The sequence below is a fragment of the Lampetra fluviatilis genome, chromosome 49, assembly GCF_964198595.1.
Source record: "Lampetra fluviatilis chromosome 49, kcLamFluv1.1, whole genome shotgun sequence".
Classification (NCBI taxonomy): domain Eukaryota; kingdom Metazoa; phylum Chordata; class Hyperoartia; order Petromyzontiformes; family Petromyzontidae; genus Lampetra; species Lampetra fluviatilis.
The window spans coordinates 2743513-2767985 of NC_136323.1; the positions used below are offsets into that span (position 1 = coordinate 2743513).

The 24473-nt window shown below is 47.3% G+C and overlaps 2 protein-coding genes across 7 annotated transcripts; both read left to right on the plus strand.

Moving 5' to 3' along the window:
* Nucleotides 1-1070: 1070 nt before the first annotated feature.
* LOC144948439 (transmembrane emp24 domain-containing protein 1-like) lies at nt 1071-9415 on the plus strand. Its single transcript, XM_078877905.1, has 4 exons — nt 1071-1409; nt 2115-2212; nt 4198-4381; nt 5705-9415. The coding sequence occupies exons 1-4, from the start codon at nt 1209-1211 to the stop codon at nt 5921-5923; spliced, it is 702 nt and encodes a 233-aa protein (XP_078734031.1). The 5' UTR covers nt 1071-1208; the 3' UTR covers nt 5924-9415.
* A 2096-nt stretch (nt 9416-11511) lies between these two features.
* Nucleotides 11512-22982, plus strand: LOC144948440 (A-kinase anchor protein 8-like). Of its 6 annotated transcripts, XM_078877907.1 has the most exons (8): nt 17587-17778; nt 18645-18756; nt 19070-19115; nt 20346-20493; nt 20851-20947; nt 21593-21723; nt 22004-22099; nt 22630-22982. In XM_078877907.1, the coding sequence occupies exons 1-8, from the start codon at nt 17701-17703 to the stop codon at nt 22978-22980; spliced, it is 1059 nt and encodes a 352-aa protein (XP_078734033.1). In that variant the 5' UTR covers nt 17587-17700; the 3' UTR covers nt 22981-22982. The 6 variants fall into 6 exon arrangements, with proteins under 6 accessions (XP_078734034.1, XP_078734035.1, XP_078734036.1 ...); XM_078877908.1 differs by lacking the exons at nt 19070-19115; nt 20346-20493; nt 20851-20947; ... (1 more) ...; nt 22004-22099; nt 22630-22982 and adding exons at nt 11512-11616; nt 13339-13500; nt 15510-15608; nt 16035-16068 and having other exon boundaries at nt 17072-17778; XM_078877909.1 differs by lacking the exons at nt 19070-19115; nt 20346-20493; nt 20851-20947; ... (1 more) ...; nt 22004-22099; nt 22630-22982 and adding exons at nt 11512-11616; nt 13339-13494; nt 15510-15608; nt 16035-16068 and having other exon boundaries at nt 17072-17778.
* Nucleotides 22983-24473: the final 1491 nt, after the last annotated feature.

The window sequence follows — 24473 nt, forward strand, 5'->3', positions numbered from 1 at the left end:
TTAAACGAAGTTGTTTATAAAACCGTTGCTTTTATAAAACTTTTAAGTTTATTTCCATCTTTTGATCAAAATAGTTAAAGAGCCGCATCACAGACACGCACGCGCGCTGAGCTACTGGGTATACGTACACAGCAGCAGATACACAGAAGATGACAAACACAGTGTCACCAAGACATTCCGTAGTGACCTATTCCCCGACATTTAATCAATTACATTAAAGTTAATTTATATTTAAGCGTCTGCCCCGCAAGGAGGAGGGGGGGGGAGCCATAGATCCGCATGCGGCTATGGAGCCGCAGCTGCGCTCGGAGATTACACGGCGGACGGGGTGGATGGGTGTGGGAAAGGCCTTCATCCAGCAGTGGATTGACCACGGCTCACAGCGAACACATGGCCAGGCCATCGGTGTAAAAGGCCTGCACCGATCCGCTGTACCAAATGTAACGTGCACCACCGTAACACATGCGGTCCACAATGTTACGCATGCAGTTATTTATACGGCTTTAAAAAAAAAACTACTTCGCGAGGATCGTAGTTGTAAGAAAAACTCGAGTACGCGGTTGTAATTGTTTTTTAAACAAAGAAAATTTAATGTCGCTGCCCTGTAACAACACAATCAACTCACCTGCCGCCAATTTTAACAATGAGCGCCTTGTTGCTGCCTCCTTTTATAGGTCCGTTGCGATCACGTGATGCGCCCGACCTCACATTTGATTGGCTGAGGCCATATTTAAATACTGTACCGTGACGTCATTTAACGTCTCTGTTGCGCGTCTTCTGTCGACGTCATGTGACTAGAAATAGGCGCGCAACCGCGATTGGTCAAGCCACAAATCCCTTTCCTCCCACGTGTCGCGCGCGCGCCTCGTGACAGTTGATATGACGTCATGTAACTGATAATAATGAATAGGGGGGGGGGGATGCAGAGGCGGTGGGGGGGTCATTTACGTCACACCGATCAACTCAACCAATCCACGTTGTAGGGGTGTGTATGGGTGGGGGGGGGTGCCGGTTGCGCAATCATCCAAACCGCCACGTGACTCCTCACATCGCTCGGTTGAATTTCCTTCAACGGACAAGCATAGGCGCGGCGGCTTAAGCGCGCTAGAGAATTAAAACCCGTGGCGTTTCGCGGATTCGTCCGTCTCTTTCGTCGGCTCCGTCCCACGATCGAGAGAGAGGGGAGCCGACGTTAATTGTGGCTCGCCATGGCGGTGGGGTCATGGCAGGCTCACTGGCAGCTGTCGCCGCCGCTGCTGCTGGTAGCGGTGGTGGTGGTGCTGTTGTCGGCAGCCCAAGCGATTCCGCAAGCGCCCGAGTCGGACCTCACTTTCTCGCTGGCCCCCGGGCATCGAGAGTGCTTCTACCAGCCCGTGAAACCCGGGGCCGTGGTGGAGATTGAGTACCAGGTGACCCCGAGGGGACGCGGCGTGGCATGAGGGCACCTTTGGGTCACACCACGGTCAAGTCATGGGCCAACTCAACGAACCAAATTGAGGGCAACTTTTGGCGAGATATTTTGTGCTTACGTGGGAATTCAATGTTGGAGTGAAATTCTGTGCAACTTTGGTCTCTTTCTGAAGTTTTGAACATTGTTAAACAGTTTTCGGATCAACCTTTGGTAAAAAAAAATTAACATTGGGCTAGATTGTGGTCTGTTTCATGTTTGAATATTGGTCCCAATTTGGGGGGTAAGATTGAGGATAACTTTGGTCTCAACTTGTGGACTGTATTTCGAACATTGGCCCCCAGGTGGAGGTTCAAATTGTCATCAGCTTTGGTGTTTTGCTCATGTTATGGAGGTTGGGCCAGATTTAGGATGACTTTGAACAACTTTGGTCTCAACTTTGATACATATTTTGAACACTGGCCCAGGTTTAAAAGGTCGCTTGAACATCGTCAACATTGAGTCAGAATGTTGGCTACGTACGGTGCGAAGGAAGTTCACTATACAGTACATTCTTTGAATAATGCATCAATTTCTTCCAATCGTGACTTAACTTTGTTAAATTTCTGTCCATCTTTCGTCTTCACATTGGACACCTGCCATGCTGATGACCCCCCCCCCCACCCTGTCCCCTCTGGCGATGTTCTCGCTGCCGTGGTATGAACAGGTGATCGATGGCGGGGAGCTTGACGTGGACTTCACGGTCACGGCGCCCTCCGGGACCGTTCTCTTGGCCGACCACCGGCAGGGAGACGGGGTCCACAGGTGTCCTTTTTAAAATGTTTGCTTTTGATCAAGTTGTATATTCTGCGTCCATCTCTTCTTAAGAGGTCATTGAACACGGTCAACATTTCTAAAGGCTACACGAAGAGCGTTGTTTTTTTTTCTCAGCGGTTGTTCGCGTCGTTGGCCATGGGCCCCAGGATAATTATACTGGTAGTAACCTCCTGGTTACACCAGCCCACAGGGGATTATTGTGTCCGTCGTGCAGGGAGGGGCTGGGTGGGGAGGGAGGGGCTGGGTCAGAGAGGAGGGTGGGGAGGGGCTGGGTGGGGCTGGGTGGGGGGGGGCTGGGTGGGGAGGGGCTGGGTGGGGAGGTGCTGGTCACCCCGAGGTGCCCTTATAAAACTCAACGTTTAACCTACTCACGACGGCTTGTGCCCGCCCTCACAGTCGGGCATATTTGCGGAATACACCACGCCGCCGTTGACCCTGGCCATTGACCGAGCAACCCAACGTTCCTACCAGCTCCCTCCGCAGGAATGTGTTTTAAATGAGATCAACCCGTCCCAATTTTCTCCCTGATAGTTTTTCTTACCGGATAAGGCCCACTGCGCTACGTAGCTCTTTTTCAGAAGCGACCTGGCCACAAATGATAGCTCAGCGAAGTGGCCCATCGCGTGAAAATGCATAGCAGCCGAATACTGTAAACGCACGTTGATTCTAAATTTGAAGGGAAACTTGGAACTTGGGCCCTTCTGATGTAAGGGCCCCAGTGCAGTGACACAGCCTGCACACTCGATAGCTATGCCACTGCATTTTTATTATTTATTATCGCTCCACCTCACTCCTGAAAGTGTTCATGAAAAATGTTATTCTTGGAGGAAGAGTTTTTATTAGCATTTAGTGCCTTATAAATCAAATATTAGGCTTAATACCCTGCCCTGCCTTTGCTCACGGTGTGTATGCTGTTAAAGTTGATAATGTTAACCAGTCTCATAATGAGTGGCTCATTAAAGTGAATCTGCATAGATCTGTGCATGCTAATTGGGGATCTCATTGGGCTAATCATTGTGAGCCTCCAGTACTTGGGCAAAAGCAGTGTGGTGAGTGCCATTCCATAGAAAGCCACTGATAGTACTTATCCAATTATACCATGGAGGCTATTGAAACAAAGAGACAGTGATTGGAAGATTTACAGACCCATGATAAGTTGTACATTGTAATAAATGGACAAGCGTCTGTTTCACGGCTTAATATTAACATTACTTTAATCCATTAGTATTTGTTTAAGCGCCTGTTTAAACAAATAGGAGTTTATTTTAAGCCTGTTTGAACAAATACTGTTGGAAAACATTGGTCAAGAAGACCTTTAGTTTCAAGTTTCACGTTTCTTTTTTTAACCAGTTGAAAATTCAAGGCAACAGGATTGTCTTAGTAAGTGAGCTGGGTTACCAAGATGACTTGGGTTGCTAGAGCAGCGTGCGCTTTTTATTCGTGTTGTTAAACCTTTTATCACCCACAGTCCACAGTTGGTTGAATTATAGTTTAAACAGACTTCAAACCAACCAGTCACTCAAATTGTGCTGAGCCAAGTGCACAAAATGGGAATACCACATTTTGTACGCTTTCCAAATAAGCTGTAAATCGATAATGCATTATCTATATGCTCTTTCTGTTCGTAACAGAGGGTACCAGTAATTATTGTAAAGATGATTGGGTAGAAAATATAATTTCAGTAAAAAGTTGTGTTATTAGGAACCTGCCCAAGATTAAACCGGCCAAATTTATCAAAAGGTTAGTCCTGACTTGGGGAGTAAAACAATCGCTTAAGGGGTCGACCAAGGCGATAACGTCACAATGCTTTGCCTCCCTTCCCGATGATCGCATGTGACGTCAGCTCATTGTGCGGCTCGGAAGCTGTCGTTACTACTGCGAATTAAATACTTGACGACAAACGCATGTTGGAAAGCGTTACGGAATCCATGCTCGCGAATGATAATTCTGTTTTGTTTTTCTCCCGTTGACAGCGTAGACGTCAAGGAGGAGGGAGACTATGAGATTTGCTTCGACAACAGCTTCAGCCACATCTCGGAGAAGCTGATCTTCTTCGAGATCCTGCTCGACCACATGCAACCCGAGGAGGAACGGCCCGAGTGGATGGATGCCATCTCAGCCGACCACCTCATCGGCATGAAGCTGGAGGACCTGCAGGTGCGACCGGGCAGGGCAGCTCTCAACGTTCTGTACACGTACAAGTCACTCTGGCTGCGGAAGACATGGTGGTGATAATGATGAAATCAAGAGCTGTTGGAGATCTTAAAAATATCTCCCATCTTCTTGGTTCTTTCGGTAAAGTCACGTAGAAGGGAAGTAATAAAATAATAAAAATAAAACATAATAAAATAATTCTCACGACGTTTCGGCCACAACGCAAGCAGCCGTCCTCAGGTGAAGACGCTCCAAGCCTGGGGTTGTCATTCAGACTGTCTTCTCGACAGACCTGTTCTTCACCTGAGGACGGCTGCTTGCGTTGTGGCCGAAACGTCGTGAGAATTATTTTATTATGTTTTATTATTTTATTACTTCCCTTCTACGTGACTTTACCGAAAGAACCAAGAAGATGAATCCCTGCAGTCACGAAAGCTTTGAATCGAAATATCTCCCATCGTTTACGTTCCTGTGAAAGTATGACATCCACGATCCAACATCTCGGAGTTGTTTTTTTTGTAATTTTTCCCCAATTTTGTCCCGATTGTGCTATATAGAATGGCCCACAGAAGCAGATATCACAGAGATACCTTTAAGCGACGTCATCGTGGTGTTGCGGTACCTTGACGTAAAAAAATCCTCGAGTGCGACCACCCACTGAGGCGACGACGACACCAGGAACGCTTTTCATCTCAGAGCAGGGATCGCGTCGGTTTAGGGTCATCGGCATCAGAAAAGTCTCACAGCTGAGCGGCTCGACCCTCAACACACATACTTTATGAAGAAATGCGGTGATCATGGAGGACCAGGGAGGAAAGTCGCCTTGCTAAAGAGAGATTTTGTAACATTGAGTGGGTCATGGAAACCTTTATTGTACTTGTTAGCCCATTTGGGTGTCAGACACCTCGACAAGGAATCTATTTAATAAAAAAAATTAAAAAGGGGTAGGATTTATCAAGAAAGTTCATGCAAGGGGAGGCCTACCATGAAGCTGCACCCAGTACCTCACATTGCCCTATAGCCTGAGAATAGCCAAACTAGGGAGAAGGTACATGCGCCATCGGGCATGGGGGGGGTGTATTTTCAATGCATCCAACAAGACCCACGACTCTACACTGACATCCTTCATGGTCGTTCCATAAACACATAATACGACCTGGATGCCAGTATCGACGTACTACGTATGTACATATGTTTTCTGAACTCATTTTGCGCCGTACGTAGCCAACCGTGCTTATTGGAGGTGCATGGGAAGGACGGCAAACTAACGGTCGCTTGTGTTGCCCAGCACCGCCACTAACGGCTCGCCCCGCGTTCCCTCCGCAGGAATCTCTGAACAGCGTGAAGGCCCGACTCTCGCGGAGCCACCAGATCCAGACGGTGCTGCGTGCGTTCGAGGCGCGCGACCGCAATCTGCAGGAGAGTAACCTGTCGCGCGTGAACCTGTGGTCGGCGGCCAGCGTGCTGGCGCTCATGGGAGTCTCGGCGCTGCAGGTCTACCTCGTGCGCAGCCTCTTCGAAGCCAGGCAGCGGGTGCACACGTAGCGCGGCGACAGCGGGCGCCCCGCGCAGGTTTTGCCTGTTCGCGGCGGTCGCGTCCTGCGCTATAACCGCGCTCGAACGCTCCCGTAACGGCATCCAACGTTCGCTTTTATATAGGTCTATTTAATACGATGATTGTTATTGTTCAACGAGCGAGGTCTGTGAAAGGTAAGGAAATCAACTTTTACTTTGGTGCAGCTTGATTAAAATAATCACCGCATTTTACTTTGATCTCTGCAGTCAACGTTTGATTATCCAGGTTAATTTTTGGAGGGGTGCCCAGGATAAAACTAAAAAACGAATAATGCAAAAAAATTGCTAAGGGAGGCTATGCAAATGGTTTGTCTTACTACGTAGGATGGGGGTGAAGATATCGAACATGTTGCGCGTTTACTTGCCAACCTGTTTGTGGGCACCGGGTCACTGACCCTCGACGAGTGAGGGAACGACTCATAATTAATCGAACCGGCGTGTGTAAAGATATCTCATGTATGGGTTTTTTTGCAAGCACTTGACCTGCATCCCGGATATTCCACCCACAGATAATTGAGAGTTAACTGTACGTGACAGCGTTATGGGTTTTGGCGTTTGGTAGTGATCGCAAGAGCTCGCAGCCTACACACAGTAGTACAGTTGAAAGAGGACCATTATCTCTCTCGCTCTGTTGAGTGGTCGGCAAGGGTGCCATTTGACTTCGCCTGGGACCTTAATGCTTGGAGTTTCCAATCCCTGCGGTTGTTGTTCATGCAGGTACACAATTCTTAATAAGACTGCCCTAAAAGGAAATATAAATATATGGTTTAGGAACGACGTTTTGGGCAAGGGGCCCTTCTTCAAGTCCTTTCAAAAGTCAGCTTGTATATTAAATGTTTCCTTTAAGCACTGGGTTATTGACGAATTTAATTAGTTTTTGTTATTTGGGCTTGCTTACCACTGCCAGCGCACATGAAAAATAGAGGATGTTCGTAATGCTGTAGCAGATGATTTTTAGGTGTTGATTGACTTCACGAACACCCATTATAATCGGCTTAACCTTGGTCATTTTCCCGATCATGAATTTACTCTGCCTGCCACCACTAAGTGCAGTCACTTTGCTTGGCTCCCTTATTATTACAACACTTGCCGCTAATCATGTATTGCCAAACATGGGTCTAAATGTGTGAGAATTTAGGGGATTGTGGAATTTTATAACAGGTTATAAATCAAATTGAGAGCTGATGGGGTTATTCGTAGTTTTGGTACATTTTCTTTCTTTCTGGTCTCTAAAAAAACGGTAGGAAGCCTTTCAATGTCACACTGATAATGTCTAGTTTCAATTCCAACACGTAGAATTCAGACTTTTCTTATGAGAATATCCACTAAAAGCCCATTGAGATTAATGCATTTTATTCGCAATGGAGATTCTTCTGCATAAACCATAGTTGTGTTGGGGAAGTTATTTATTCGAAAATAGTGGGTACAATTGAAAGGAGAGATTTGAGTAACAAGACAAAACACGAGAGCTCACGTCTGATAGTGACGGTGACACAGGGTCATTCGACACAGGGTCATACAGTAAGACCCCGTGTGTTTTTTTGTAATTTCATGTAAGAGCTACGTGGCTGTTAAATGAGTCGAGCAATACACCAGTGTCGACTGACCATTTTCCAAGAACGTGTAAATACTACAACGCTTGTAATTGGTGACGGCACGTCATTACACGTGCTTTTGATGCAGGAGTAGGATTGTGTGCCACTTGTTTTTACATGTCTGTTTTGGTTTTGCAGGGTTAAATGGTATATTTATGAAGGACTGCTTCTAGATAAGTTGGGATTTGCTACTGTTTTGATGAACAATAGTTGTAAATTGTTCACACCAGAATGTTTTTTTGCTTAAACAGATGCACAAAAAGCCAGGTAACTGTGTTTGCATTGTAAGTTGTGCAACGGACGATGCTTCATGTAGCTATGCCATTAGGTGGACAGTATTTACAGGGAGTGGCCAACCGGTAGCGCGTTTTCCCTGATTAATACTGCGGGTATATTAACCGTAAAATACGTGTCTTCTTTCACAGTAAACGTTTAAAGATCCCGTTACGTCATTTGAAAGAGTAGGCCAATGTTTGCCGGCGTCATAGTCCAGAATTCACAAATATGAAAAATAACTCACAAATTACTAAATTGGAATCTACATAGCAATCATCACCCCCTACTCTGAAACTTGTCAGGACCCTCCTGGAAAAAGGAGTCATGAGGCTCGGTTAGGCTTTCTGGGTAAACAAGTATAATAACATTACAGCCCTTTTACCGTTGCACTGCTGGATGAACATGACCTTTTCACACCATGTCTAGCACAGAGGTAATTTGACCATTCTTCACCAATCTGGTCAGTGCGGATGGGTGAAGGGGTTTGCTCAGGAGCAGTTCAGATATCGGCCGCCGCTGATTTTAGCCTTGGTTGGGAAACAGGCTCGGACCACTGGATTCACAGAGCAGCGAGCAATTTGCTACTCCGCCGTCAATTTATATATTTGCTTGCAAACGTAACGCCTTTCTTGCACTAATCTGTCACTCAAATTTTATTAAGAAAGGTTCACATGTTCCATTGATGAAGCACAAATGGTCTACCAATGCAATGATGCTTACTTGGCCTATTTTGGTGAATGGGGAACATTTAGTCATTTGAATGCTCAAGGTGTGTGTTTAAATTACATGTTTAGAAACGTATTAAATTCACAATCTGGAGTTGATGTACTGCACAGCCATTGTGTAAACCTACATTTGCTAAGTATGTCCGTTGAACTTCTTTCGTACCGTACATAGCCACCCGTGCTCATCAGCGGTGCGTTTTGTCTGTCACTGATCTGCAGTACCGCACATAGCCAATAAAAACAATACGTCACGTATAAATCGGTTCGCCTTGAACAAGAGATAAATTATACTTGCCTCAAAATGTGAAGTTGCTAGTTAAGGAATTAAGCTAAGATAAGCCATTGAATTAATTTAACCGATCTTTGATAGATCTATCTTATTTGCGAAAATATTCTAGTGTGCTGTTTTAATTTTATACAAGTACGGAACTATTGGATATCATGTTGTGAGGTCAGTTTAAGGTTTTGTTAACCTAGGGTTAAATTACTGGACAAAACGTTGCACTCTTTTGAAAGAGGTGTTTGCCTTCCAAGTCTTGAATTGCAAAACCTGTTTTGTATGCACGTTACGGAACTGTTACATTAATGTGGATTCCGTGGACAAAATGACATTTGAAAGTGTTGCCTAATAAAATAAAAAAAAAATGGGCTTGCATAAAACGCCAAGTGTATTCCTTGCTCATTCAGAATAGTGCAAAACAGGGTCTGTACCTAATAACGTGGCCATCACTTGGCCCAGCAGCCTGTAACACCCATTATGCATAGTGGGCTGCCTATCCAAGCACTATCCAGACTCAGCGCTGCTGAGCATCTGATACCTGATCGGGTGCATTTGGCATAATTTGGTCAGAGGCTAATAACTTGGTAAGACATGTCAAAATTAAGTGTGTGTCTGTGGAATCGGGCGAATAAAGAGGTGCTTCTTCGCTGTATTAAAATTTCAAATTTGTCACCAGTGGCCCTTTCAATTATTCTTTAAAGAAAAACAATTGTGTTTGTCATTCTGGTGACCCAATTCACTCTTCCAGATAAATTGCTCTTTTTAGTTCTGTAAGTTGAGCTTCTTTCGCACCGTACATAGCCAACCGTGCTCATGTGAGGTGCTAATCACCTGGTTAAACAAAATCAACTTTAAACTTGAGTTTCATGAGCGTTCCGTTGAACCGGATGATTTTCGGCAGCCGAGAGCCAGTAAATTATACCCTCATCCTCTACACAATACACACATGTTATACAGGTAGGAACAACAGGTTCCACACTGCCCACGAGGGATTATTTGTCTGTCGTGCATATCCGGAATTCCGCCCACCCATGCACCTCCCCACCGAACACCGAGATACGCCGCGATTGGTTGACGATGTCGGGGAGGGTGGGGGGGAAGGGTAAACACGCCCACTCATCCAAACTGCCCCCCCCCCCGCCTGAACGCAGCGCTGTCCAACCAAGTTCCTACCTGCCCACTCCGAAGGAACGTGTTCATGCGTGCAAGTTTTTCGTTAACGCGCAGAATAAGTCAATATGTAGAAAACCAAAGATGAGTGTAAAGTCGGCCAAAACCAGTGCCAACAATTGCCCGAGCTCTGTGGCCCTATATTTGAAGGTTTGGCCAACTCCAAAATGGTAGGCCCTTGGTACTGGTAGGAACCTCCTGGTTACACCAGCCCACAGGGGATTATTGTGTCCGTCGTGCAGGGAGGGGCTGGGTGGGGAGGGCCTGGGTGGGGAGGGGCTGGGTGGGGAGGGTGGGGCTGGGTGGGGAGGGGCTGGTCACCCCGTGGTGCCCTTATAAAACTCAACGTTTAACCGACTCACCCGCCCTCACTGTCGGGCACATTTGCGGAATACACCACGCCGCCGTTGACCCTGGCCATTGACCGAGCAACCCAACGTTCCTACCAGCTCCCTCCGCAGGAATGTGTTTTAAACTTCCTCCATCCTGCCCAATCTTAAACTTTCTTCATCATGCCACTGCATTAACCCCCGTCTCCCCAACTTAAAATGAAGGCAGCAAGTCACTGCCACTTGGCCACTTTCCCAACATACTTCCGAGATTTCCTCCGTTGAGCTTTCACCACCGAGTGCACAAACACCGCGTCAATCTACCGCTGGACAAGGTGCCCTTTCCACGCCGCGTGGACATTTGACCATACTTCACCACGCCGTGGCAGCGTGGGTTGCCGAAGCTGGGGAACGCGACTGTGCAAACCAACAATTGATTTATCTTAAGAGGGAAAACAAATGGTTACTTTAGGTGTTTAGGCAATGGCATTGGTTTAGTAGGACCGCGTCCAGATGAGAGTCGGTGAAATTGAAGGCAGCCTCGGATTGTCTACACGAACCACAGCTTCTGTGATTAGATTTATTTTCATCATTATATAATGCAGACATATGCATCGACGACAATTACATTTTGACAACACTCTCATGCTGCCCCAGCTCTGCCTCCCCGCCTTCACCAACTCGCTAGTGACCGGCGCGGTGAAGTATGGTCACCACCACTCGTCAAGACGTGTTGAGAGCCCTCTCTACCCGGCAGCGCGTTGACAAATAGAGGTCCCCCACGTGTAAGTTCAGAGCCCCATTGATTCGGAAAATCAATTCGTCTTATAATGACAAAAACACTGACGGTTATTGGATGGAATGAATCGAAGTATAACTTTAAGTGAGCAAGGCAACACCTGGCAAATCGGGGTTACATTTCCAGGTACAGCATTAATTATGTAATTTCATTTTTTGTTAAAGCATTAGGCACCTATGCGTGCTACGAAATTACATCTAGAGGTTAAATCTCTGAATTGGCACGCGCATGGGATTCGCAGTCACGCACGTTGATCCCGACCAGGGGCGATTGAGCGTGGACTCAATGTAAAAGCAAAACGCATTGGGGGCGCTTTTACATAGGACAACGCCTCGCAACCATCGTCCAGCCCACGTGGCGTCGCTGCCCTGGGGGCGTTTTGAGTTTCGGGATCTCGATTTTGCTGGCGTTTGAGCGGCGTCTCGCGCGCGTTTCCTGCTCGCGGGGGTGGACGAGGCAAAGCACGAATCATGTCGTTTTCTTACCAGGGTACAAACGCACACAAACAATATATCTACCGCGCATTCACTGTCGTTCAAGCCGATCGGCGTTCAGCAAGAACGAGTGTTTTTAAATGCCGGTAGAGTAAAAAAAAATTGGTCGCTTTTATGCGCCGTTCGTGGTGAATGTCGTCGGTTTGAGCGCGGTGATGCGAGGCCTGGGCCTGGTTCAGGCTGCGCGCGTTGCGTCCCTTTAATTGCGTATTTTAGAACGACGTTAATGATGCACGTTTCGCTACTTTACAGCGACAATGTTGCCTCTGCGAGCGGGCTAGCGAGGCGTGTAAAGAGAGTTGTGAGGGAAACGAACGCGACTTTTACGTCGATTAAACAGCCGCGCGGGGTCATGGCCTACAGCAGGGCCGCCCTTGGTATCGGCGATTACCTTGGACTTTGAACCGAATAGTACAAAATCACACGATCAAAGTGCATTATAATACAACATTGGTCGTGTGGTGGTGGTGGTTTATTAATTGCATCGGTGCTTGTGTGTTTAAGATGGTGCCTAGGCCGCCGGGTTACAATCAATGGGAAACCAATGTTTTTTTTGACCGCGCAGATGTGTTAAACAATAAAACAAGCTCTGAAGTAATTTGATACATCTGCTCCGGACGTTTAAAAGCTTTCCAATGAGATGCGTCTCATTGTTGTTGACAAGCAAGATGTTGGTCCCGAATTTGAATACCCCCCAGCCCGCGTTATTTGAGCATCCGGTCGTCACGTTAACAATGCATCTGGGATGGGGCGATTAAGAAGCGATTGCTTGAACTGTATATCTTTTTTATCATTCGTTTCCAAACGCAGTACACTGCTGTTGTTCCATTGTTTTATTATTTCACATCTCATTGCTGAAGTCGCATCATTCTCCTTGCGCGAGGCCTAACGTTTGCCAAAGTGTGAATTTAACGCATTTTAAATGCTAAATCGCAAGCGGTGCTTTCAAATGTCTACCGGTAAGCTTCAATTCCATCGGGCCACGATGTATAAATGGTAAATAGAATACCGTGTGACAAAGGGGAGGGGGGGGACACGCATCTTGGACAGCTTGGAAAGGGATTCTAGTTGAGGTTATGTTCGGAGGAGAGCGGCGAGTGCTAGGCGCGCCACACGGCAGAGCAGGAAACGTGTTGAAAGATAGGATTGAAAACACCTCTGAGAAACGTGTGTGTGTATATTTATCCTGTATTAGTACTTATGTAATGTGCAGAGTTTAGGAAGTTGCCTACTGTGCCCGCAAATGCGGGAAAAGCAACGGAATATGAACGCTACCGGTGCTCATGGATTTTTTTTGGCCAATCGTAAAGCAGATTTTTGTCCAAAGACCTTCCATAATTCTCGATTTGAAGTTTTCGTAACTGCAAGGATTCATACTCTTTGGTTTTTTCGGTAAAGTCACGTAGGTAAATAATACATTATATCACGACTTTTCGGAGGCAACACAAGCTTCCGTCTTCAGGTGGAACCGTCACAGCAAAATTACTGTATCAAGTTTTCAGTTAAAAGTATTAACGCCAATTATATAGTCTACGCTTAGGGTTGAGCGGTTAGGAAAAGTACTTAAGACTGCTTTTCTTGCCACAATTATGCGGGGACAGTAGTTTCGGCTCTCTATCTTATCTGTATTTATAGGTGTGTATTTCAGTATTATCTGCATGGCTAATATATACGATTTACATATTCCTCTCGTTGTATGGTGCGGCCTCTACCTTAGATTCATTTAACACAAGTAATAACCAGTTCTCTGGCGACTCAAGACAAGCGGCGCCCGCTTACTCTTCGGAGAGGCCTACGGATGGTTACAATTACAACACCGCCGGATACGGTTATGGACAAGCAGATAACGCCTCTGCAAACACAGGTGCCATGGGTAAATGTAAAAAGCGCAAATACACCGCCGTGTGTAAGATGCAGTCTCTGCAGCCGTCTCTATATTAATGATCCTCACGACATCGGTCGCAATGCATCGAGTAACATTAAAGTTGTCGTAGCTGCCGGAATTGTGGCTTAGGTGGTTTGGAAGGGATTGAATTAGAAGCAGAAAAATTGGTCCGTAGAATTTAAACTAGCCGAAGTTTTAACATTTTTAACTTTCAGCACTGTGTGCAACAGCTCATGTTTAACGCTACAACTTCCATTGGATCTGATTCATAAGTTACATTTTAATACCAAGTCGGTGTAGTGTCAGTGCACGTCTTGATTCATTCTTAGAGTACGGGCTAGGAAGGCTCTCTTCCCTCCCCCATTCACCCCCTTTCGTGGACGCCCGGCTCGCCTCACTCAGGAGGTATCTAGACAAGGCCTTGAACCTTTAGCCTGCCAAAGAAACCAAACACTTTGAGCAGTTGTACATCACTAAATAAGATACAAATAGAATAAACAGTAAAATAATCAAGGTTAGTTTCATTTTCCTTTACAAATGTAGATGTCCATTTTTCTGTTGTTAAACATACTCATGCCATCACACGTAAAGTAAAAAAAAATTCCATGTAGAATGAATGTTCATTGCATTGCCATGATGTCCCCAGTGGTGCCACGTTCAGCCAATCACTGCAATACTGCACGTGCAACACACTTTTTGTTAACGATTCTGAACAAAGTTACGTCCGAACTATCGCCTTCACTGATGTACGAAGTAACACAAGAAGTTGGTCGGCAAACATTTATTTTTTGCAACTAAGTTTAACCATTTGACTATAGATTTAGAACACATTTTGACATTGGAAAAGCTAAAGTGGATTTTCAGAATAGTTTGTTTTTACTCCGTTTATTGACCGACGCCGTGGATGGAGTTGGTCACATTGGTTGCACTCGAGATGCATTCATCCGAATCAATAACATGCAAGGATTGCTGCTCCCAGAAGTGCTGGCTCATTGCCATGTGGACACATCCAGCAGGTGCAGGGAATGTGAACCTGACCCAATTGTTAGCGACATCCATACCTACGACAATAGCATTACGAGCCAACACGCATGCAAGCGTTATGTCAAGAGATGGCTTTGTAAAGACCCGAGAGTATACATAAATGCTCTAGATATTAACACGACTGTTTGCCCAACAAGACCTCGAGTTTGCGTATTTTTTGTCATTAAATATGATGCAAACATAGCTTTGTGAAGGTTTGTTTTCAAAGAGAATTGGGAATTGTCTTCCATCATTGCTAGCCCTGGGGTGTAATGTGTTATATTGCGGGAGTTGTGGATATGTTGGCAGTGCAGTTAAATACGCACCATTTAATAGCATATTAATGTGTAGTCTCATGCTTGCAACTGTAGAATATGCATGTTAATTTTGTAGATATAGGGTTTGCGTATGTATGACCAGATGTAGCCCATTGAGATCAGAGTTCTTTTTTTACAGGGGAGATCTTGTACTCCAGTAAAAGTTGGCAGCTTCTGTTTTGTGCAGATCTTTAATTGTAGAGGGTTTCATTGCATCTAAAAAAATTACAATATCACAGGGCCAGGTTTTTCCATGAAGCCTTTTAACTCCATTTGCACCGTGGGAAAACAAATGCAGATATAAGAAGTCAAACAATTATTGGTGAGTTTCATTAGCATATTCAGATTATCTATTGCCCAACGAACCTTATGAATAAATGTATCCCAGTGGCATTCCGTATAACCAGGCAAACACTGGATTGGCTTTTGTGTCACGAAGTCTCCATAGCAGAGTGTGGCCTGTTAAAAATTCTACTTGGCATCCTGATGTTCAGGGCAAGAGCCAGTCAGTGCATTAGTGTTTTCATCTCCGTAGTGAAACACACCACTGAATTACTTGTTCATTTCATATATAACCAGCAATTCACCGAGGCAGCGCATTTTATTTACGATGAGTATAGCCTCTCTTCTTTCTTCGCCCCCTTCTCATGTTTGGGTCTCAAGGCCCTGCAGGTTCAGGTGCACAAAACAGCTCAACTGCAGCCAACCTCTTAATGCAGGTGGTCAACATGCTGAAGTCTGATGGGACACCAGCCGATCAGTGTATGCAATTTCCTTTCCATTCCACGGGCTAATTTACTCCTCAGAACGATTTACTTTGCTGCGTTTGGGATGGCTGCATGTCAATGACCAATTTCTAGACCGTCGCCTCACCTTTGAACTTGCTGTATTTGCAGAGACCAGTTTGATAACATGATGGGCTTAGTGCAGTGTTCTTTCTTACCAGCCCCTCATGCATGCCACCAGATGTGCAGTGCCTGTTAGTTGCATTGTTTACATTGTTTTTTTACCAGCGGCTAAAATGTTTTTCATAAGACTTGATTGACATCTTTGAAGCAGTTCTTCCATGCAGATCATTTGACTCGTAATGGTAACTCCGTCTTAAAACGCGTCTTTGGCAATTGCAAATACACATTTTTGTTGTTGCAGTTATTGGCAGGGGCCTAACAAACCTGTTTGTTTTTCTAGCTGCCACCTCTGCCTACCCCACCCAGCACACCGGGTAAGTGACTATGATAACTACTACATGTCTGTTGTAGTCTGTAGTTCAACGACACTGATTTTGGATCACTCCACTTTTGCCCCATAAGGGAGCATACCTACATCTCGGCACCTTGCTTAACAATACCCATCATGCTGAAATTACATTGCAACAACCCTCGCCTCCCCCCCGGTCACCGATGGCATCAATATTCACGTATGCTTGCCACAGCCGACATTTTACATTAATGGCGCCCTTAGACTTTGGTCCAGAACAGGCTCAATCGTGGCACTAAACATCCACTTGGAAACAGTCCATAACTTTACTATCTTGCCTTTGGCCAGGTTTATTGTCGTAACGTTCTAACCTGCCTTTACTGGACATCTGTGAAAGAGCTGTATAGCTCATCAGATTCAAGTATAAATATTCTATTCCGAATTTATGTAGCACCCTTTCTGATGAGTAAATTGTTTTGCGATTTAGGTTGAGCACTAAAACAAAATTTACTTGCGCTATTGACCCTGGCAGCCTTTTTTTCGGGCACTTAAGCATGCTTTTCTAGACAAAATGTTTGTTATGATTTATTTGGCGCCGTGTTATGTAATTTCAAAATTGTCAGTGACATTTTATTGCAAACACGTGTACAGGAGTAAAGACCCATATATACCTCCACCAATGCGGACTTAAAAATTAAAACAACGTGGTACTTTACAAACATTAATTTTTTACTTTACACATAGGTTTTTTGTGTGTTAGGCCGTGTAATGCATTTCCTCGTAATTCATGTCATGGCTCAACAAAACATTGAGGAATCTTAAATTCTCAAGATGGATTTTAATTACCTGCTTTTGGATGATTTGGTCATATGTGTTCACAGTTCACTAACCTTTAAACCTAATGCAAGTGTTAAATGTACATCGAAATGAACGTCAGTGGATTTGTTGGCAATGCACTGTGATTGGCATTTTCACAATCGCTCTAAAAAGTCGTGTAATTCCACTTGTTTCTTCCTCTCATTCCACAGGGCTGATTCCTCTAACTACGGGTATGGGCAGACCAGCCAGTATGGGCAGACGGAGCAGTACGGCCAGTACGGAACGCAGCAGCAACAGCCGCAACAACAGGAGCAGTTTACACAATCTGGCCAGTATGGGACACAGCAGGGCCAGTATGGCCAGCAGCAGAGCAGTTTTGGCCAATCGCAGCAGTCTCAGCAGCAGGTGCAGCAGCAAGTGCAGCAGCAGCAGCAGGATTATGGGGCTTCAAGCTTCTCGTCTGGCCCCAGCGATCGCGAGAGCCCCAGCAGAGGTGGCCGAGGTGCCATCCGCGGGATGACCGGGGGCAACGGTGGCAGTGGAGGAGGCCGCGTTGGGGTGGGCGGTCGAGGAGGGGGGTCCGGCCGGGGTGCGGGCGGCCGAGGCGGCCCCGGCAGAGGCAAGTCTGGCTGGTGGGGCCCACCGGGCGGCCAGGGCGGCTGGGCCAACGAAGGTCCCGAGTGGCCGGGCCAGGGTGGCGGAGGAGGAGGTGGATGGTGGGGGGGCCCGCCCTGCCAGGGGGGGGTGGCAAGGTCCCTACGGCCGGGGGTTCCACCCTGGCAGGCGCGGGGGGCCGCCGACGCCGCCAGGCCCCCCTTTCCGTGGCGGCCCTCGCGGGATGTGGCCCCCGCCTCCCGGGATGTTAAACCCCCGCGGGGGGAGAGGGTTCGGATTTAACCCCTTCCCGGGCCGTCCCGTAAGTACCACCAGCCCAGGCTCACTGGCAGCACTGCCAGCTTTGAGCTTCAGCCGCCTTTTAATGAGTTAATTGCGGGACTCTCGCTCTCTCTGATAACTTATACCATTGTGCATATTTCACATACACAGATAACCTATCCGTGCGCGCGTGTGTGAATGCACGAGGAATGCGATCATGCACACTGTGTAAAATGGAAAACGATGAGTGCAAATGGTGGTGAGTGTAAAAAGGCCCTGCATTTCAGTTCGACAGGCCTTCACTGTTTTTTGTTCAAAGGATTTAACTGAAAATATGTACAGAATTGTACACCGTATTCAAACACTTCACGAGCGTACAGAGCCACTTTAATTGATCACCTGATGATTCGTATACAACTTTGTCCCCTCGAACCACTTGACCATGCATTATAAACCACTGGGCCATTGTGGCGAGATGCTAACTACCTCGCCTGGTATACGGAAAGTCATGGGTTCGATCATGACCCTTGATCACGTGGATTTTTCTCCAGTTTTTCTCCCCACATTTAGAAACATGCTTTTGGGGACTATATTTGTTCCTATACATTTCCATGTGATAAGCCACTTTGTTGAGCCATCATTTGTGGCCAGGTCACTTCTGAAAAAGATCTGTAGAGCTCATTGGACCTTACCTGCTAAAACATTTTTTATATTTGCGTTTAGTCATGGAAAATGCACGGTATGCATTTTGTTGCGTGGTTTTTTTAGAGGCCCGCGTGGTTTTTTTAGAGGCCCGCGTGGCTTCCGCCCGACCAAATGCGCGCGGTACGCTTGTGAAGTGTTTCGTGCGTGGAGCTGCCGTGCATTTTGGTCGCCGCGTTCTGAGGCACGTGTTGCTGAATTTAGTTTCCACAGAGGGGAGGCATGCCCTGGATGATGAATCCAGCATTGAAGAGGAAGAACTTCAACCAAGGCGGCACCAAGAAGAAGGCGGCTAAGCACGATAAGGACAAGACAAGTGAGACCTGCACCCAGATTTGTATTATCACGTTCAATTCCTTGAGTTCCAGTTGGTTATAAAATATCACCTGCAGTGTTGTTGTTTAACCACAATCATCATCTGCGATCAATCAACGTAGAGCGAGTTTCAATATGACCAGTGTATTAAACACTGGTGAACAATATGTATAGCCAACGCACATTGATTGTAAAAACATTTTTCAGATTTTACTTTTTCATGTTTCCTGAGGTTCATAGTTTGTAATGTTTACAATCTCAGCTCGTGTAAGTACACTGTCCTAAATAGTGTTTTTTTTGCTTTCCTAATGAAGAGAAAAAAGACAGCAAGGTCAAAATGATGGAGAAAACAAGCAAGAGGTGAGTCACCGGTTTATTAAAAAGCCAGGCAGGTGCCCTGCTCTAACACACACACACACGGCTTCCATCGGCGGTGGCTGTACCGCATAGAGCTTTGCCGTTCAGGTGGCCGCTTTGTTAGTGCTAAGCCCAACGTGTGCGAAGATTTAGTGCAGAAAATCGTCTCGGTGGGTGGTGCCTTTTGAGCGTTTTTCCAAGGACTACCTCCATTACCTGCAGTCGGCGTTTGTTGTAAAGGAATGTGACGGGCGATGGTCTTGATCTTTAGCCTCATTGTTAACTCTAAATTGTTAAATAAATAAGTATATTTCACTAAAGTTATTTTAAAGATGTATCTTGATGATTTTTTTACAAAGTGAGCATCAGTCTTCTGGGTTCCTATTATGTCTGTATAAAAATGTTTCATTTATATTAACTAGGATATGTTACCAGAAATGTACCGCAATGGAAATAGTGGCATCATTGGGCATAAATAGTGATTATAGTTTCAGAATTACATTTAAAATCAAGATTGTTATCTAAATGGGCTAGTGCACATGGTGCATATATATACACACACACCAAAGTTAGCAAAAATTCAAAGAACCTGACACTTTGGTGCCTTGATAGTTTTTGGGACTTGATAATGCTCAAAGCTCAAGAGAGCGTTGAGCATTATCCAGACGGATTAACTTGTGATGCGTACAAACTCTGGCGCAAAATAATTTGCCAGATCCACTACGTAGCCTAAACAAAATATAAATCATGTATTATAATATTGCCTCTGACAACCGAGGCTTTCAGTACATTGGTTTTTGTGGTCGTGCTGTCAGGGTCCGTGATGTTTTATCGGCCCGCAGTGTGTGGTGTTCGGCACGGTGTTCAACGTTTTGCCGAGAGCTTTTTTGCGTTAATTTGTGGTGGCGAGATCTTAACTGCCTTGTCTGGTATACAGGAGGTCGTGGGTTCGATCCCAATCCTGACGCCTGTATATTTGGAGTTTGCCGTGTGTGGTCACGGGGGTTTTTCTGCGAGTCCTCTAGTTTTTTCCTTCACACTTAGAAACACGCGTTTAGAGTAAGCCACTTGGTTGAGCTATCGTTTGTGGCTAGGTCATTTCTGAATAAGAGCTATAAAGCTCTGTGGGCCTTACCTGGTAAAATAAAAATAATTTTAATTTCGCGTGCGGGTAGACGCCGCCCGCTGCTAATGTGGACAGCGCTAACGTGCGGCGCCACGATCTCCTTGCAGACTCAAGTACTACTGCTCGCTGTGCAAGTACTCAAGCAGCAACGAGGAGGAGATCACCAAGCATCTGGAGGGTGAGGAGCACGAGAAGGTGCTCGCCATCGTCCAGAAGCACTTCCCCGACGACAAGTTCGTGGCGCCGTTCCTGCAGGCGAGTTTCCCCGCGCGCGTAGTTTCGATTGGTGCGGTGGTGTCAAATTAAAGATAAAGGTAGCAGCCCTTCCACTGCGCGATTGCTTCGCTGGTTTCCCGCACCTCCGATTAGCACGGTTGGCGACATACGGTGCGAAAGAAGTTCAACACGTGTAAAGCGCAAACCCCGATGTGGGGCGCTGCGTTTCTCTGCCGATTGCTGGATGACAAACATTCCGGTTATTATTTGTTTCTTTCGGTTAAGTCACGTCTAAAGATAAAATAATAAATAAATAATAAAATAATAACATTCCGGTGTCGTGTCGGTGCGCTCTGCCCGCGGCTTTTAAGTCGGCTGCGTTGCTCTGCTCCCCAGGCGAATTTGTTCAGAAAGGTGAAGAAAACTACCGCTGGCAGGAAGGCCTGGGAGGAGGCCAACAGCGCTCCATTCAATTTCAAGGATCCCTTGGATGGTAGGACTGCACATGCACACTGGAACGCTTTGCCATACGCTCGTTTCAGACTGTGGCTTCGCGACGCCTCTCATTGTCCTGTGGCTAGACTGGAGGGCGAGTTTCTCCTTCACTTCTCCGCACAAAGTGCTGCTCATTTTATCGATCCCCGAGGGTTGATGATTAGTCAACCTTCGACCAGGATTTGAACTCTCAGCCGCAAGGTTGCGAAGTCGATCGCTCTACGTGTACGGCCCCTTGTCAGTCCACTGCTGGTTGTGAAGGCCAGTGCCACGCTGACCTTTGTCAAACAACATCCCCACTGTCACCAACCCATATTCACCAGCGTGAGAAGGTATGGTCAAACAATTGGTGTGGGTTAGGGAAAGGAGGGGTGAGGGGGGGGTGTCTCTGTTGGTTCAGACATCGCTCGTCACCAACGTTAGCCGTGGCTGGAAATCAAACTCGGGATGCCGCTCGCAGTGCAGTCCGCTAACGGCTGCCACCTGCGTTTCTCCAATGAGCGTTGGGTCATGAGAGGTGACCAGGTGGCTCTCTGTGCGTGGCCAGGTGCTGTTTGCCCCACCCCCCCGGTAAGGAAAAAGTGTTCCTCACCCCTATTCTAAACGTACACGTCTTTGCTTGCTGTTACTCCCCCCTGCCCAGGGATCGAGCTGACTGACTGCATGCGCAAGGCCACCGTGGTGCAATGCTTGGCCTGCAAGATGTTCATCCCTCTGGCTCGGGGCCCCGTCATAAGCCACATGCAGTCCATGATGCACATCGAGGCGGAGCAGGTAACGGGCGCGCACGAACGCATCCACGCGTCTTGTCTCACGCTTTTCGTCGTCGTCATTTGGTACGTTTCTTATTCGTGCCGTTCTTGTAGCACGAGGCGATCGCGAAGGTGCTGTGTTTCTGCAGTAGTTTCACGCTCTCTCGGGGGTGATGTTGCCACGTGTGAGGCCAGTTGAGAAATATTTGCAGTGTGCATTTTTTTTTACTCGAAAATTTGGCCCGAGATGCGAACGCGCATTGGCCCACTCTTAATTAAACCACGTCCCTCCCCCGTGGCAGGGCTACACCGAGGTGAGCGAGCGGCACATGGTGCACGTTGCGCGCTCCGTCGTCACGAGCCAGAAGAACGCCATCTACTACGAGCGCTTCAAGAAGGTGAGATCCAAAATACGCCAGTACCTGCCTCCCCCTCTCTAAACCCCAGTCTGTGTGTGCGGCCCACGGGCCATTATGGGCAAAGGCCCTCCCGCAAGCCGACAAGGGGCATTTGACATTCAGCTCGCCCCACTACAAGATGTTCTGTACCACACTTTTATCAGGATTGTAACGATTCTTTTAAAGTAGCATTAGCCTTGAGGTTGCCAGGTGGCTTGGGTCACTGCTGAGCCGCTGCCGCTGAGATCCTTTGTTCGATTCCAGGTCTCGCCCACCTGCAGCTAAAACCTCGTAGTGGGAGCGAGTTGATCGGCATAAGTTTGACGTCGCGATAATATTTGATCGCGTACAATTTGACGCTGCGCTTAATTAGTTTAAATTCTAGCGTCGCATGTTACTTTAGCAAGGTGGGCGGGAAAGGTTTGGGGTTCGCCCTACTTGCAGGGAACTTAAGATGTGTGATATTCCGTTCGTTGACGCAACTCGATTCCGTGCGTCCTCCGGTTTCTCCCGGCGTTCCGCTCGACCAGGGCGAAGACCCCTTCGTGGACGAAGACGTGAGCAAGGATGACGACGACGACGAGGCAGAGGCCGGGCACGGCGACGAGGGCGACGAGAGCCACATGGAGGAGGGCGGCGAGGAGGAGGAGGGGGGGGCGGCCACCGAGGAGGACGGCGCCGCTGCGGGGGAGCCCGGCGAACACCAGCAAGGAGGCGCGAACGAGGAAGAAGCGGGGGAGAAGGTGGAGGGGCCCGGCGGCGACGACGACGAGGAGGTGGCGGAAGGCTTTGCCCTCGAGGGCTTTACCGAGGGGGACCCAGGGGAGAACGGAGCGGAGGGGGCCAGCGCCATGGAGGGGCAGGACGAGGGGAATGAGTAAGGGGAGAGTGGGAGGGGGGGGCGGCGCGCGCTCGCGGGGGGGGGGGGTGCTGGGAGCTGCCCACAAGTAGTTGGGGGTTGGGGGGGGGTGTTGCACAGAGTTGGTTGAAACTTTACAAGAATAAACCGAGCGTGCAGGTTTTTTTTGCCTCGCCACTTTGTTAACACTGGCGTGGCGTTCCCGGGGTCGGCCGCGTGCCGAGCGTTTGTTCTCGCGAGCTTTCGTCGCCGCCGCCGCGGGCGTTAAAAGTGGTGAAGTTACTTCAACTCCGGGCGATGCCCACAGTAGTGGCGCGGTGGTGTAAAGCTCGAGAGAGGAGATGGGCAACACGTGGCCTTGTCCAGAAGGCTTGTATACTTTAAAAGAGTACGTCTGTGGCCGAGTGACCGAGTGCAGTTGTGGCAGTCGTGAGGGGGAGGGCGTGCGTGCGTACGTTCGTTGCGTTGGACCATTTCTCGTTTAGCGATCGCCTCGGAAAGCGGCAGTTATGTCAGGCAGTCTGTCAACTATGTCTCGATGTTTAGTGGGCGCACGTGGTGCCGACGAATCTTCCCTCGCCCCTCGTATTTAAGCTTCAAAGCGTGGGGGGTGGGGGGGGAGGAGCTCCATGAATAAGCGTTGTACGGTCACAACCGTGGCGACGCCGTTTCCTCCGCAGCACGTGCCAGCCGTGTGTGTGTGTGTGCTGCCCTCCGGCCGCAAGCGTCCGCCCCGTCCTTCCTCCCCGTGCAGTTCTCACAATGTGGTTGTTGGTGTTTTTGGCAAGTAAAGCTTTCGGGCAACAGCAGCGGCGGCTGTTTGAATTCCACCTATTTTCAGTGGGGCTCTCTCGTCTGAGAAAACGTAGGTGTTTCTATCGCCGTGTATTGCAGGTGTACGGCCGGCTAGCTTCTTTGTTTTTCATGTTTCTCGTGATAACCCGAAGGACCCCGTGATGGGAGATTGTGCAGCATCATTTACGCGCAACGCACGTGTCCGTGGCGATGTGTGATCGCCGTCAGTTTTTTTGTGAAAATTGGGAAAAGGCGTAGAAAGTGAAACCTTTTGATTGACGTTCGTAAAGTCCATCTTTTAAAATATTTAAGTGACGGAGGATGTAATGCCACCCAAAGGAAGGTTTATTAAAAAGGACAAGGTTTTTTGTTACTTGGTCTGAGGCCGTTGCTTAGAGAGCCATTTTTAAACGCAAGTGTGTGAATTAAGCGCCCTTGATTGTGCAGCTGTTCCAACCGAGGGCTGTTTTCCCCTGTTGTTACTTTTCATTCAACTCTTGATAGATATGATTGCATTTTTTTAATATAAAAGCATTTACCATCTTCCATTTGACTTTTCATTCGGTGTGTGCTGGGTCCGAGTCACTTTGTACAATTTTAAGTTTCGCCCAAAAGGGTTTTTTTTTTGCTTGCTGGGAATTATGAAGTTTTTTTTGTATTAGTACATTTTTTTTTAGCTTTTCACACCACGCTTAAACAAATGCTTCCACTCCCAACTGA